Source organism: Dama dama, chromosome 23, assembly GCF_033118175.1.
Source record: "Dama dama isolate Ldn47 chromosome 23, ASM3311817v1, whole genome shotgun sequence".
Lineage (NCBI taxonomy): Eukaryota > Metazoa > Chordata > Mammalia > Artiodactyla > Cervidae > Dama > Dama dama.
Genome location: NC_083703.1, coordinates 6,026,241 through 6,043,148, shown reverse-complemented (window position 1 = coordinate 6,043,148; position 16,908 = coordinate 6,026,241). Strand labels below are relative to the sequence as shown.

The following is a 16,908-nucleotide window of genomic DNA, read 5'->3' as shown; positions in this document are numbered from 1 at the left end:
ACCAATTTAATTCTATAGACAACCATTTTCATCTTTAGACTTTGTCAGGCTTTCCAGAAAATGAAGCCTAGCTGCTGAATTGCTGAGCAAATGCTAAGAGTGCTCACAAATGAAGTCTTGTTATATTTATGAATCTGAAAGCAGTTCTAGAATTCTCTACCCTTGCTCAAAGATGTTACACAAAGCCAACTGAAAATTATCTGGCTCCAGCTGTGCACCATAAATCGAGTCTGACTTTATATGTTGTGGGACTTCAGTGGTTGCTCCTAGAAATGGAAAAACATGGTGGGTCCAAGACCCCCTGTGCTATTCAGGTCCCTTTTCCGTCCCTTCTCCCTTGCTCCTCCAATCTCTCAGGAGCTGCTCAAGTAGATCTGGTTGCACGACTCACAACAGGAGTTGTGTTTTGCCTGATTTTAAGGCCTCCTCAAAGTACTGTTTCCAATAGGCTCAGAGGATTTCTGATTTGGAGGGGCACTTTGAGCTGGAAAATATGATTTTCTGGCTTGAAGAAAAAAATTTAAAGACTTATAAAAATTCCCAGAAGACTCTTTGGACATCAGCTAGCTGTTACTAAAGAACATTGTGCAAATGAATCAGAAACATATGGATTAAGTTCCCCCTGAATTAAACATGGGTTTCACACATGAAGTGGGTGAGAGCAGGGGCTGGTGAAGGGAAGAGCATGACAAAAAGATTTCACATCTTTGTTAAATCAAAACCATTTGAAAAATCCATTTTTAGAAAGAATAAAAACACTACCTATACTTAATTCATCTTGATTTGAAATGTTGTTTATTTCAGTTTAGAGAGCTGTTCCTTGACCTTGGTCTTCAACAATGACCTAATAGATCAGACAGAAAGCATTGTTTTCCCGGGCTTCTTTTATACAATTTCATTGGGTCCCATTCAACAGCTTTGGTGGTGAGTGTTCTATAACTATTATGTTTCTCCAGAAATAAAGTACAGGAAGCATTTTCCATAATCATGATCCAGTGGTATTTTCTAACTGAGGTACCTTCCCCAGTGGACTCTGAAAAAATTAAGAAAAATGCATACTGGCAATTGGGAAATAGATCTACATGTAAGACTCGTGGTCTCAGCATGGAGCAGAATATTGAGCAAAAAGAGATGGTCTCTACTTACTTCTTGATTCATTTTAATAGCAATGACAGTAAAAACAAACAAACAAAAAAGTGACCTTGATAACTTTCCTTGCATATAGCCAAGGTCAAGACCAACTTACATTCTTTTCTAAAAATGCTGCTTTGTCACACTGCCAAGGACAAAGGAATGTTGAGTCCAGCTATATATCTTTTAAAGTTTTGGGAATGTTTAACAAGCAGAGAAAATTTTCTCATAATTACTGTATCAGATGTCTGAATTCAATGCCTGTTATGCTCCTGGAGTTTGAAAAGAGTGAACTGTCCTTTAATCACAAGTTTTTCCTTATTTATTCCATGAATCTGCTTAGCAAACATGTCTAACAAACAATGTGAAGGCAAATCAATGTCAAAGTCAGACAAATTGCCATTTTTACCATTTAATGCAGGTAAAGGAACTCAGTTCTACAACTGGAATGCAAAGTCACCACATCCCTTACAATGGCTTCCCCCACCCTCTACCCTATCCATTATGCCCACTTCTCTACCCTTTTCTTACAACTTTCTCAACTCCACCACAGGCCCAGTGGCCTCCTTCCTGTTCTTAAAACACATGAGCTACTCAGCCATAAATGATAATGAAATAATGCCATTGGCAACAACAAGGATGGACCTCGAAATTATCATAATAAGCAAGCCAAATGAAGACAAATATGATATCACTTATATGTGGAATCTAAAAAAAAAAGACACAAATGAACTTATGCACAAAATAGAAACAAACCCACAGACTTAGAAAACAAACTTATGATTACCGAAGGGGAAAGGGAAGAAAGGGATAAATCAGGAGTTTGAGATTAACAGATGCACACTCCTTACATAAAAGAAATAACCAACAAAGCTCTGCTATATAGCACAGGAACCTATGAAGGAAAAGAATCTGAAAATAATAGATATAAATATCCGTAAAACTGAATCACTTTGCTATAATATGAAACTAATACATTGTAAATCAACTATACTTCAATTAAAACATTAAGCACACACACTCACACAAGAGCTGCTTATCTTAGGCCTTGACCAAGGCCATTTCCTCTGCCTAAACATCAGGCCCTCACATCTTTGCACGGCTTGCTCTTCTCACCATTCCCATCTCTGTTCAAGTGCCCACCCTTCATCCCAGTCATTCCACAATCTAGTTAACTGTTTATTTTTGCTCTTGGAAAATTATCACCCTCAGAAGTTATCTTGTTGCTACACTTATCTACTAGTTTATTTCTGTCTCCCCTATATGCTGTGGGCTTCGTGAAAGTAAGTACCTTATCTAGCTTGTTCACTACTTCACCCTTAGCTCCTAGGACAGGAACTTGTCCAAAACAGGCACTCAATAAATAGTTGTTAAATGAATGGATGAATGAACAAATGAATGAGCTATGGAAGATTGCCATTAGTGTCCTATCTGGACCTCTTTACAAGTTCTGCTCATCCCCAGCCACCGAATGGCTCGTGCTGCTGAGGGCTCATGCCTGCATCTTCCCTGGAGGACTGCCCTTGGGCATCTGGAACTGCTCACCTATGGGGAGTTTACAGTCCCCCGAGGCATCCCGTAAACAATGACTGACTGTGTGTGAGGGCACACACCCAGCTCTCACATAGAACAAATGCTCAGTGGTGCCATTCACACTTCAGAGCTCCTTGCTGGTTCCGACTGGAGCTAGACTTACCTGAAGTCTTGTCTTTGCTTTTTCCCATCTCCTAGCCTGTTTCTTGGGGCTTCCCTGATATTCAGCAGTAAAGAATCCACCTGCAATGCAGGAGTCACGGGAGATATGGGTTCCATCTTGGGTTGGGAAAATTCCCTGGAGGTGGGTATCGAAAACCACTCTAGTATTCTTACCTGGAGAATCCCTTGGGCAGAGGAACCTGGAGGGCTAGACAGAGTCCATAGGATCGCAAAGAGTCAGCCACAACTGAAGCAACTTATCCTGCTTCTTTCATTCTCTTTCTCCCTCAGTAAATAACTTTTCTGAACTTCCCTGGTGATCCAGTCGTTAAGAATCCACCTGTCAATGTAGGAGATACAGGTTCGATCCCTGTTCTGGGAGGATTCCACATGCTGTGGGGCAACTGAGCTTGTATGCCACATCTACTGAAGCCTGCTTGCCCTACTGCCCATGCACCAAACAAGAGTAGCCACTGCAAGGAGAAGCCTGCACACTGCAACTAAATAGTCCCTGCTTGCCACAATCAGAGAAAGGCACGTGTGGCCACAAAGCTGGGTCATGTCTGACCTAGCTCAGGCAAAGATAAAAATTAATTAATTAAAAATAAATAAGGGCTTCCCTGATAGCTCAGTCGGTAAAGAATCCTCCTACAATGGAGGAGAAGCTGATTTGATTCCTGGGTCAGGAAGATCCATTGGAGAAGGGATAGGCTACCCACTCCAGTATTCTTGGGCTTTCCTTGTGGCTCAGCTGGTAAAGAATCCACCTGCAATGTGGGAGACCTGGGTTGGAAAGATCTCCTGGAGAAGGGAAAAGCTGCCCATTCAAGTATTCTGGCCTGGAGAATTCCATGGACTGTATAGTCCATGGGATCACAAAGAGTTGGACACAACTGAGCAACTTTCACTTCACTTTACTTTCAAAATAAATAACTTTTCCCCCAAATTCTTGTTTCAGGCTCTACTTCTGGGAAACCCAACCTAAGACAAACCATAAATAAAAGTCAGCATTTCCTCATTGATAAGGGTAGGGAGAGGCCAGCTAATATTCAATATGTGTTTATAAATAATTGCACTGCATGTTCTGAATGCCACTGGGGAGAAGCAAGGCTTTGAGTTAATGACAAGGACCCATATGTTCATTTGCATATGATCCTTTGTCCTTAGACTATATTAATGATACACTTCACACAAATACATGCCAAGAATAACAAATGCATATGGATATTGTGATACTAAAATTTATTTTATCATATAACATTCAATTTAGGGTAAGTCTTGGCTATTTTATATTCAACAATTTCAATACTCTTGTGTATGTAAGCTTTATTAATGTTAAAGAGAGAGACTTACACTTTAAAAAAGTGGGTGTTATTGACTTAAAAAATAAATTACCAAAGCAAAAGAAAGGGAGAGCACTGCATTTAAAGAATCAACCTAAGGACCAAGGGTCAAATTCCGAGGAAAAAGCTCCCTTCTCTGCCTCAGACTTTCTCCTCCAACCCATTTTCCCAAACATTTTCATTTATTTCTCTTATAACCTGAAGATACATGAGTTAGAAATTAATTTGAATGAATTAACATTTCACTAAAAATGTTAATGTCTTTGGGAGGGTTATTGTTGTTCAACAACAACAACTAAGTAGTGTGACCTCGTGAACCACAGCACACCAGGCTTCCCTGTCCTTCACTATATCCCGGAGTTTGCTCTAACTGATGTCCATTGAGTCAATGATGCTATCTAACCATCTCACCCTCTGCTGCCCCCTTCACCTTTTGCTTTCAATCTTTCCCAACATCAGAGTCTTTTGTAATGAGTCCGCTTTTTGCATCAGGTAGCCAAAGTATTGAAGCTTCAGCTTCAGCATCAGACTTTTCAATGAATATTCAGGATTGATTTCCTTTAGAATTGACTAGTTTGATCTACTTGCAGTGCAAGGGGCTCTCAAAAGTCTTCTCCAGCACCACGGTTCAGAAGCATCCATTCTTCAGCACTCAGCCTTCTTAATGGTCCAACTCTCAGATACATTCATGGCAACTGGAAAAACCATAGCTTTGACTCTATGGGCCTTTGTCAGCAAAGCGATGATTTTGCATTTTAATATGCTGTCTAGTTTTGTCATAACTTTTCCTCCAAGGAGCAAGCATGTTTCAATTTCATGGCTGCAGTCACCATCTGCAGTGATTTGGAGCCCAAGAAAATAAAATCTGTCATGGTTTCCATTTTTTCCCCATCTGTTTTCCATGAAGTGATGGGACCAGATACCATGATCTTAGTTTTTTTAATATTGAGTTTTAAGCCAGGTTTTTCACTCTCCTCTTTCACTCTCATCAAGAGGCTCTTTAGTTCCTCTTTGCTTTCTGCCATTAAAATGGTATCATCTGCATACCTGAGGTTGTTGATATTTCTCCCTGCAATCTTGATTCCAGCTTGTGAGTCATACAGCCTGGCATTTTGCATGCTGTACTCTGCATATAAAGCCTTTGACTCTGTGGATCACAACAAACTATGGAAAATTCTTAAAGAGATGGGAATATTAGACCAACTTACCTTCCTTTTGAGAAACCTGTATGCAGGTCAAGAGGCAACAGTTAGAACTGGACATGCAACAATGCACTGGTTCCAAATTGGGAAAGGAGTATGTCAAGAGTATATATTGTCACCCTGCTTATTTAACTTATATGCAGAGTAAATCACGAGAAATGCTGGACTCGATGAAGCACAAGCTGGAATCAAGACTGCTTGGAAAAATATCAGTAACCTCAGATACACAGATGACACTACCCTTATGGCAGAAAGTGAAGAAGAATTAAAGAGCCTCTTAAGGAAAGTGAAAGAGGAGAGCAAAAAAGCTGGCTTAAAACTCAACATTCAAAAAACTAAGATCATGGCATCTGGTCCCATCACTTCATGGCAAATAGATGGGGAAACAATGAAAACAGTGACAGACTTTATTTTCTTGGGCTCCAAAATCACTGCAGATGATGACTCAACCATGAAATTAAAAGACTTGCTCCTTGGAAGAAAAGCTATGACCATCCTAGACAGCATATTAAAAAGCAGAGTCATTACTTTGCCAACAAAGGTCCGTAAAGTCAAAGCTATGGTTTTTCCAGTGGTCATGTATGGATATGACAAACAGACCATAAAGAAGGTGAGCACTGAAGAACTGACGCTTTTGAACTGTGGTGTTGGAGAAGACTCTTGAGAGTCCCTTGGACTGCAAGGAAATCAAACCAGTGAAACCTAAAGGAAATCAGTCCTGAATATTCATTGGAAGAACTGATGCTGAAGCTGAAGCTCCAATACTTTGGCCACTTGATGCAAAGAGCTGACCCATTACAAAAGACCCTGATGCTGGGAAAGATTAAAGGCGGGAGGAGAAGGGGATGACAAAGGAGATTCTTGGATGGCATCACCGACTGACTGGACATGAGTTTGAGCAAACTCCGGGAGATGATGAAGGACAGGGAGGCCTAGCACGCTGCAGTCCATGGGATTGCAAAGAGTCAGACGCAACTGAGCAACTGAAAAACAGCAAAAACAACTCTGCATATAAGTTAAATAAGCAGGGTGACAATAGACAGCCTTGATGTACTCCTTTCTCAATTAGGAACCAGTCCATTATTCCATGTTCAGCTCTAACTGCTGTTTTTATTTCTACATACAGGTTTCTCAGGAGGCAGGTAAGATGGTTTGGTATTCCCATCTCTTTAAGAATTTTCCACAGTTTGTTGTGATCCACACAATCAAAAGCTTTAGCATAGTCAGTGAAGCAGAGGTAGTTTTTCTGAAATTCCCTTGCTTTCTCTATGCTCCAACTAATGTTAGCAATTTGATATCTGGTTCCTCTGCCTTTTCTAACTCCAGCTTGAACATCTGGAAGTTCTCTGTTCACATACTACTGAAGCCTAGCCTGAAGGATTTTGAGCATTATTACCTTGCTAGCATGTGAAATGAGTGCAATTGTACGGTAGTTTGAACATTCTTTGGCATTGCCCTTCTTTGGGACTGGAATGAAAACTGACCTTTTCCAGTCCTGTGGCCACTGCTGAGTTTTCCAAATTTGCTGGCATATTGAGTACAGCACTTTCACAGCATTATCTTTTAGGATTTGCAATAGCTCAGCTGGAATTTCATCACCTCCACTAACTTTATTCATAGTAGTTCTTCCTAAAGCCCACTTGACTTCACATTCCAGGATGTCTAGCTCCAGGTGAGTAACATACCATCTTGGTTATCTGTGTCATTAAAACCTTTTCATACAGTTCTGTGTATTCTTGCCACCTCTTCTTAATCTCTTCTGCTTCTGTTAGAAGTTTCTGTCCTTTGTTGAGCCCATCTTTGCATGAAATGTTCCCTCGGCATCTCCAATGTTCTGAAGAGATCTCTAGTCTTTCCCATTCTATCGATTTCCTCTAATTCTTTGTACTGTTTATTTAAGAATGCCTTCTTCTCTCCTCTTGCTATTCTCTGGAGTCGGCATTCGTTTGGGTATATCTTTCCTTTTCTCCTTTGCCGTTTGCTTCCCTTCTTCTCTCAGCTATCTGTAAGGCCTCCTCTGACAACCACTTTGCTTTCTTGCGTTTGCTTTTCTTGGGGATAATTTTGTTCACCACCTCTTGTACAATGCTAAGAACCTCTGTCCATAGTTCTTCACCGACTTTGTCTACCAGATCTAATCCCTTGAATCTGTTTGTCACCTCCACTGTATCAAATAAGGGATTTGATTTAGGTCATATCTGAATGGTCTAGTGGTTTTCCCTACTGTCTTCAATTTAAGCCTGAATCAGGAGGGTTAGCAACTCTCCCCACCTTAACAAGAAATTTCCAAGCCATTGATTCAAAAGATATTTACTGAGAATACCCCATGTATAAGGCCCTAAACTTAGCTATCCAGGGATACAAAGCTTCATAAATAACAGCTCTTCCCTCTTAAAAAGAAAGAGAGAGAGGGACTTCACTGGTGGTCCAGTGGATAAGAATCTGCACTGTGATGCGGGGACACAGGTTCAATCCCTGATTGGGCAACTAGGACCCCCCACATGCTGCAGAGCAACTAAACTCATGCACTGCAACTACTTAGCCTGCATGCTCTGGAGTCTGTGTGCCACAACTAGAGAGTCCATGCACCAAAGGAAAATCTTGCACGATGCAGTGAAGATCCCACATGCCACAACTAAGACCCTACACAGCCAAATAAACATAATTATAAAAAATTTTTAAATAAAAGAAACAGAGGGAGAGAGACAAAGAGGGAGTGCAAAGCCTTTTTCTTATCATCTGGTTATAATAAAAATAAGTGAGAAGAGTGAGGGAATAAAACTGGTATTGAAGAAATTGAATGAGGCTAGAAACAAGCTAGTTGGGGGCATGAAACACAGGGGTTGGGGAGGTTAGATCCATTTAAAAGCATGAGCAGGAGAAAAAGAGAAGTCCTAAGAAATCAAGATGACTAAAGAAAATTTGTATAGTCAGAAATATTGGCTGAGTCATCAAACAAGGGCAAAAACTTCTCTCCTCCCTCTCATCGCTATACCATGGAGTACTTTAATTTTAAATGCAGATCGATACCATTGTTGAGCTCCCGTAGGTGTGAAATAAATGCTATTGACCTATAACAGGACTCCAGTCACTCAATTCAGTTACCTTTGTGGAGGGCAATGCTGTTTTTCAGACCTATTATTAATATATATCTTAACATGCAATTCAATCTATAAAGCACTAGGTCTGTGTCCACAAGCTTGTGGTGATGATATTCATTAAAGATGATACTATTCATTAAAGATGAGCTATGATTTGGGAAACAGGCCAGCATTTTTCCCTATGAAGTAAGCTTTGTATTGGCTAATAAACACACCCATGTTCAACACAGGAAGACTTTATTAGCACATATACTTCACTGGTGCTAGATTCTATCTGGACATTTGAGGGGAAAGTTAGACAATCTCAAAAGGCACATTGTTGTTCAGTCATTAAGTTGTGCCTGACTCTTTGTGACCCCATGGACTGCAGCACGTCAGGCTTCCTTGTCCTTCACTGTCTCCAAGAGTTTGTTCAAACTCATGTCCATTGAGTTGATGATGCCATCCAACCATCCCATCCTCTGTCACCCCCTTCTCCTCTTGCCTTCAATCTTTTCCCACCAATAAGTCAGCTCTTTGCATCAGGTGGCCAAAGTACTAGAGCTTCCACTTCAGCATCAGTCCTTCCCATGAATATTCACAGTTGATTTCCTTTAGTATTGACTGATTCGATCTCCTGGCTGTCCAAAGGACTCTCAAGAGTCTTCTCCAGCACCACAATTTGAAAGCATCAATTTCTCAATGCTCAGCCTTCTTTATGGTCCAACTCTCATATCCATATATGATTACTAGAAAAACCATAGCTTTGACTGTACAGAACAAAAGGTGCATATTGATCATCTATTATATATCAAGTGCAATGCTATGTGCAGTGAAGACATATTAGTTAAACACCTCACTTCTAGGAAATCAAACTTTGGGATTCCAAAGAAGTATTGATTAATTCTGCCTAATTGAATCAGCAATGGTCTCAGGAAGGAGCAGATATTGTCTATCTGATCTTGAAAGGAAAAATAGGTGGAAAAGGAGGTAAAGAGATCACAGGTAGCTGGAAGATACTTCCATAAAACTATTTACATTTAAAAGTATAAGAAAAATCACTTGAGGGAGAATAGTGGCAACAAAATTAGACTGAAAGAAACAAAAAGATCTAGAATTTGAAGATCCCTACTAAGAAGTTTGGACAGTTTTGATGCGTTTTTAAGTTCTTTAAGTTAGACTTTGGAAAGAGTAACATTATGTGGTGGACCAAGGTAAGTGTGGATGTGGTAGGAAGCAAGGAGACCTGCTTGGAAGCCCCAAGACAGCCTAAGAGGTGAGGAATCCTGACGGGAAGAAAAGGCAGTGGCAATGGACACAGAGGACCTTGGGTTTTCCCACTGAATGTTTCTTTAAAATCCACTCACCAGTGTCATAAGACCAGAAGCACCTGCCCCCCAAGTGTGGGGGCCAAAGCCCTTCAAGTCGTTGACAGATGTTGAGTTTTCAAACAATGAGAAACCTTGATAAACAAACCTCTCTCCTGGACTTATTAAGTCCAAGCCTTTTTGTCTGGCTCTTGTCTTGATTGTAAGACATGAGTGCTGATACAAATCCACATATGGATCAGTGGAAAGTTATAGAACTGACACAACATTGTTTGACACATTTTTCCTTTCCTCCTCTCCCCCCGCGCCCCGCATGCTCTTCAAGCCCTCTTGCTGGGTGGTTTTCCCTTGTCTCCTTAATTCCCTCCTCTGTCTGCATGTTCATTAGGAGAAAGAGTGATTCCTTTTCTTGGAAATGAGGAGCTCTGGAAGGAGCAGTTGCACGGGGAGCTCAGGTCGGCAGCACGGCTCAGAAGGCACCGCGAAATCTTCCACAGGTGCTGGGGCAAGACCACACAGATGCCACTGCCGAGGGGCCACGTGGAGGGCACATATGGCTTGCTATCACTAGGGTCCCCTCTATTATGCTTGCCAGCAGATATTATGAGTCACCCATTCAATTGCATGCTTCATGGGAAAGAGCAAGAAGGAAGCATGAAATCTCTCCACACAGCTGGAAGTGAAATCATAGTTTAGACCCATGTGCACCCCACTTCATCCTGCTTCATGCCCTGGGAGACTGAACCCAGGCTCCCCTGAGGAAAAAGAGGTAGAGACTTCTCAAGAGGGAGGGGATGTGTGTATACATATAGTTGCTGCAAGGGCTTCTCAGGTGGCACAGTGGTAAAGAATCCACCTGCCAATGCAGGAGATGCAAGAGATCAGGGTGTGATCACTGAGTCAGGAAGAAACCCTGGAATATGAAATGGAAATCCCTTCTGGTGTTTTTGCCTGGAAAATTCCATGGACAGAGGAGCCTGGTGGGTTACAGTCCATGGGGTAACAAAAGAGTTGGGCACGACTGAGCACAGCACAGGAGGAAGATAGCTAATGTGATCTGTTATACAGTAGAGACTAACATGATATTGTAAAGCAATTATACTCCAATAAAATAAGCAAAACAAACCAAAAAAAAAAGAGGTAGAAACTTAAGCGCAGCCTCTCTAAGAGCAGAACCAAAACCTGAGCAAAGACTTTCTGGTCAGACGATCGGCTTTGGTGTCCTGACCTTTCTCTTATGGCATGTTCTCTTCTCAAGGTTTATCTTTGAAATCAACATTGTTGTACTGTTTTCTAGATTTTATATGAAAAGGTCTCTCTTTGTATATTTCTTGAACTCTGTTTTATGCTTGCCACTTTATGAAAAGGCAACTGAAAGTGTCAGTCGCTCCGTCATGTCCAACTCTTTGCAATCCCATGGACTGTAGCCTGCCAGCCTCCTCTGTCCATGAAATTATCCAGGCAAGAATAATGGAGTGGGTGACCATTCCCTTCTCCAGGGGATCATCCTGATCCCAGGATCAAACCCAAATTTCCTGCATTGTAAATGGATTTTTTACCATCTCAGTCACCTGGGAAGCCACCTTATGAAAGGGCAACTGATATGGCCCAAAACCAATTTCAAACTTCATCTCCTTGAGTTTGCTGAATGGCTCTTTTCTGAAAAGCCAGTATGTCAGAATCAACTATATCCAGAAAAACAACCTAGTGACTTTGGCCCAAGGGAAGCTTCTCCACCCGTCCTTTCTGAGTGAGAACAACCTGTGCAAAGCATCACTCAGCTTCAAGAGGCTCCCAACTGCTACACAAAAGCACTGTCAATTTCTTATATGAGGAAATACAGCCTTTCCCACTGACCTGGGATAATTCGCAAATCTAACTCAAGTTACATGCTGCCAGTTCCAGAGTAGTAGCTACATAATCCCTGGAGAAGGGATAGGCTACCCACTCCAGTATTCTTGGGCTTCCCTGGTGGCTCAGTCAGTAAAGAATCCACACACAATGTGGGAGACCTGGGTTCGATCCCTGGGTTGGGAAGATCTCCTGGAGGAGGGCATGGCATCCCACTCCAGTACTCTTGACTGGAGAATCCACTTGGACAGAGGAGCCTGGCGGGCTACAGTCCATGGGGTGCAAAGAGTCAGACATGACTGAGCACCTACGCACAGCACAGCAGAGCAACATAATAGTGATTCAGAACCCATGAGACGGAAGGCTTCTCTCAGGCCAGGGTAAGCTGCAAAGTTCCTATTCACTCATGAAATGACACAGCTCTCTTTTTTCCAGCCAAGGAGCCATAATGGCCCCTTTCATTTGCTAGGCAGCCACTTAACTGCTTCTGAGAAGTAAGCTTTGATTGGCCATGCACCTCATCCACTACAGTGGGGTCAATGACTGTCCCCTCAAAACATATACCATATCAAAACTGTATCTCCATGAGCTCAACTCTTAATTTTTCCAGCAAATGCAGAGAATTATATTTTCAAGCCATTCCATCTAAAATTGGAATATGATTTGCATTTCCAGTCTTAGGATGAAAATCGTCCTAGAAATTTTCCCATTTTTCCGTCCTTCTATTACACAGTTATGTGAAGCCATGCCTATATCATATTTTGTTTTTTTTTTTTTATTAATCACTTGGTATTATCTTTAATTAAGTACAAAGATTTTTCCAATCACATCACATAGAGATCATTTTATCCACTGCTCTGTTTGGCTGCCAATCTCTTATCTCTCTCCTCAGCAATGGTAAGGCGAATACCCTTTCCACGGGGAAGAGAGATCCACGGTTTGTTGCCTTTGCCAATAACGAAAATGTTTGAGAGCCGTGTGGCAAAGCTGTTGCCGTTCGCATCTTTCACATGAACTACATCAAAAGAACCTGGATGTCTCTCCCGGTTTGTAATCACACCAATTCTTCCCAGGTTAGCACCTCCAGTCACCATGCACAGGTTACCAGTGTCAAATTTGATGAAATCAGTAATCTTGCCAGTCTCCAAGTCAATCTGAATGGTGTCATTCACCTTGATGAGGGGATCAGGGTAACGGATGGTACGAGCATCATGGGTTACCAGATGAGGGATTCCTTTTGTCCCCACAAATATCTTTCTTACTTTGCACAATTTATACTTGGCCTCCTCAGGTGTAATACGATGAACAGCAAAGCGACCCTTGGTGTCATAGATCAAACGAAAATTCTCTCCAGTCTTATCAATGCTGATGACATCCATAAAACCAGCAGGGTAGGTTATATCTGTGCGGACTTTGCCATCGATCTTAATGAAACGCTGCATGCAGATCTTCTTTACTTCATCTCCAGTTAGGGCATACTTAAGTCTATTCCTTAGGAAAATGATTAGGGGGAGACATTCCCTTAGCTTGTGGGGGCCGGTAGATGGACGAGGGGCAAACACACCAGTCAGTTTATCCAGCATCCAATGTTTTGGAGCTGCTACGCGTTTCAGGTGCTTCTTGGGACCCCGAGCCATGGCTGCGCTAGGCACGAAAAGATCGTATTTTGAACTGGTTGAAGTGATATTTAGAAGTGCTTCTCAGACACTTCCACCAAAGTCATCCTTTTAGCATCAGAGAATATTGAACTACATCAGAGATCTGAGGGGTAAACTCAGCATAGTACAACCTCATTACAACTTTCTTCTTTGAAACCTCATGTTGATCTTGAAAGCTCATGTATTAATACTACTTATATTCTATTATACATTATCTGTGCCCTCTTTCAATATAAAACTAGTGACAAATTGGGCGATCTTCCAGGAACCTGCACCAGGTTCTATTCTGAAGATAGTCTTCCATGAGAAGCAATGGACACATTTTATAAGATCCTTTGAAAAAGGGACATAACATGTTAATGTTATTCTGTTGAACTGAGTTTACAGAGACTTGCTTATGTCACATACAGACTGGAGAAAAAGCAAAGATACAAGGGGAAGAGATAGAGAACAAACGAATGAAATAAAGGAAAATGAGAGGTGATCCCTTGCTCCCTTCTTGAGAGAAAAAAAGAAGACAATTCTGGGATATTCTATATTTCATTCCTCTGTTGAAACATTAGGATGGAATAGAACTTTGAATTCAAGTAGGTGGTTGGTTCTTCAATGTATACAAACCCAAGACTAAATCTGCAGATAATTTTATCTCCTATTTCTGGGACAAACTATGATGATCTTGTCAGGGAAAGCCTGCAGTCAGGTTTTACAGCACTTTGTCCAGCATTTCAATAGTGGACAACTTCATACTTACCATCCTAATTCATCCCTAAAGTCCTTTGGACAATCTTGTCTGGTAAGTACGTAAGAAAGGCTAGTGTCATAGCACAAAAGGGGGTTTCCACATAGTCAAAAGAAGTCAGCAAAGAATATAGGACAGAGGTTATCTTGAGTACTGGAAGACTCTAGGTATACTTGGTATTAATCACTGTAGTAGTAACATGGTCTAATAAAATCTATGTCTAGGTTCATATTTTGGACTTCCCTGGTGGCTCAGATGGTAAAGAATCTGCCTGCAATGCAGGAGACATGGGCTCAATCCCTGGGTTGGGAAGGTCCCCTGAAGAAGGAAATGGCAACCCACTCCAGCATTCTTGCCTGGAGAATCCCATGAACAGAGGAGCCTGGTGGGCTACAGTCTCTAGGGTCACCAAGAGTCAGATATGACTGAGCTTTCAGGTTCATATGTGTCATTCAAAGCTGTGCACAGACCTCAGTAACACGGAGACCACCATATCCATTACCTGACATCCTATTGCTACCCCAACTTCTGTTAAGTCCCTCCAGCCTCTTCTAAACAAAGACTTGGAAAGAATCAAAACTACACCTACTTAGGGTGTTTGCTGTCCCAGAAAGTCCAACTGCAGTGTCTCAGAATCTCTGCATGCTTCAGTTCTTCCTTCCTTCTGAGCCCAAGATGAAGAGTCACATGCAAGGAATTTATTGAGCAAGACAAAGGAGAGTAAGGGACACAGGACAGGGGAGGGAGGCCGAGTTAGGCGTGGCCTCACTGGAGTCCAGCTCGGCCTTATCCCACCGGGAGCTCCGGGGCCTGGATTGCTCCACGGAGTTGCCCCTGCCCTTTGGAGGCAAAGGGTCCTTTCGTGCCCCTGCATCAGCCAGATACTGGCTGTGGGCCACACCCAAGGGCAGAAGAGTTGCTTCACTTCCCAGGCAGTTCCAAGCTAGGCAACTCCCATTTGACCAATGGTAATTCTCCAGAGGAAGAGGCAGCTGTAAGCCATTAACAGCTGATGCTCACAGCACGTGGGATGTGGGAACACCAGCCTGGCGAAGGAGATCTGGGTGGGTCAGCAATACCATCTCTAGACTTACCATCCTGATTCCTTTCAAAAGATATTCCTCTGGACAAAGTTCGGACCCCTAAGGCTTGCTTTAAAACAATTCAAGTGGAACAGAATATAATAATATACTAACCCACGGCATTTATTAAGAGTCTACTGTGTCAGGCACTTCTCTAAATGTATCATGTTCAGAATAAACCCAAGAGGTGGGCACTATTATCATGCACATCTTCCTTATGAGCATATGGAGAGACAGAGTAATTAAAGAACTAAGAAAGTTAATAAGTAGCAGAGCCAGAGTTAGGGCCTACCCTCTTAACTATGCGTTAAACCGCCTCTTGCTTGTTGCCACAGGGTAGCAGCAACAGAGAGACAACAATAAGCTCAGAGCTAAAGCAGTCAATTTCACTTATGTAAGATGCCACACCCAACTAGGTGAGAGAAAAACTTCTGAATAATGAATATAAAAGCTTCAGCACAGTTACGATTCATTTGTGTGGGGGTGAGTTTCAAAAACTGTGGCAGTTTTATCTGCTGGGTTGATGTTCACCATTTGAACTCTCATCATTTAAATCCCATGAAAGTGCAGTTGCATAAGGCATGACTCTATGCCAAATGAAATAATGGTTTACATTTGTTAAGCGCTTTCCGTGTGCCAGGCACTGTTCTCAGCAGTTAGATGGACTCCATCATGCAATCCACACAACCACACATGTGGCAGCCCCATTTTCAGATAAAGAAACTGAGGCACCAATATGCCCAAGGGCAAATAACTAGAAAGCATCAGGGCCAGGTTTCAGAGGGAGCAATCTGGCTGTGGATCTTATTTTCCTGATTTTACTATGTTGCTGCCAGAAGAGCCGTGGATGGTTGGAGCTAGGGGTCATGTTGGGGAGATCAACTTTCCCAATTTAGAGGTGAGGAAACTGAGGCACAGAAAAAGCTGGTGACTTACACACAGTCACACAAACCCAGGACTCTCAGTTTTACTAACAGTGTTTTCCATATTTTGACAGTTTTGCCAAAAAAAAATTACATAAACCAGAAACAGTATCATTTACTTGCCAGTAGTTAAGGGGTGTGTTTTTAAATCTTTGAAGTCTCTTTCTAAGGCAATCAAGAATATCGGTCAGTCTGGCCTAGGAAAAAACTGCTCCCTGTCTCTAGAGACAGTTATGAGATATGGCAACTCATGTAAACCTATTTGATGTGACTTTCAAGTTGCTATTCTATCTTCTGGCTGAAACCTGCAGATTCCAGTCTGGGAGTACATCTCTTTAAAGAAGGAAAAGGAAGACAAGAATTAATATTTACTAACTATCTGCTAAATCCCACAGCTCAGAGAAGGCAATGGCACCCCACTCCAGTACTCTTGCCTGGAAAATTCCATGGACAGAGGAGCCTGGTAGACTGCAGTCCATGGGGTCACTAAGAGTCGGACACGACTGAGCGACTTCACTTTCACTTTTCACTTTCATGCAATGGAGAAGGAAATGGCAACCCACTCCAGTGTTCTTGCCTAGAGAATCCCAGGGACAGGGGAGCCTGGTGGACTGCCGTCTATGGGGTCGCACAGAGTCGGACACAACTGAAGCGACTTAGTAGCAGCAGCAGATGATGCCACAGCTAGTGACTCTATGCATGCTATGTAAATTATCCATCAGAATCATCTTTAGAATCAGAATATGTATTAGTTAGCATTTGCTGCATAACAAAGTAACCTAATATTTAGTGGTGCAAAACCCAACAACTCATTGTTGCTGATGAGTAGCTGGGTGGCTCTGTGGATTCATGCCAGCTTTAGCTGATTTCAGCTGA

General features: G+C 42.0%; 2 protein-coding genes across 2 annotated transcripts in view; both read right to left on the bottom strand.

Moving 5' to 3' along the window:
- Positions 1 to 16,908, bottom strand: part of LOC133044555 (uncharacterized) — a 402,843-nt gene that overhangs the window by 176,315 nt on the left and 209,620 nt on the right. The window lies entirely within an intron of this gene.
- LOC133044553 (small ribosomal subunit protein eS4, X isoform) lies at positions 12,390 to 13,284 on the bottom strand. Its single transcript, XM_061125944.1, has one exon. It carries the CDS (start codon positions 13,265 to 13,267, stop codon positions 12,476 to 12,478), a length of 792 nt encoding a protein of 263 aa, XP_060981927.1. The 5' UTR covers positions 13,268 to 13,284; the 3' UTR covers positions 12,390 to 12,475.

Coding starts and splice junctions, on each gene's coding strand:
- LOC133044553 (XM_061125944.1), bottom strand. CDS start 13,267: ATGGCTCGGGGTCCCAAGAAGCACCTGAAACGCGTAGCAGCTCCAAAA.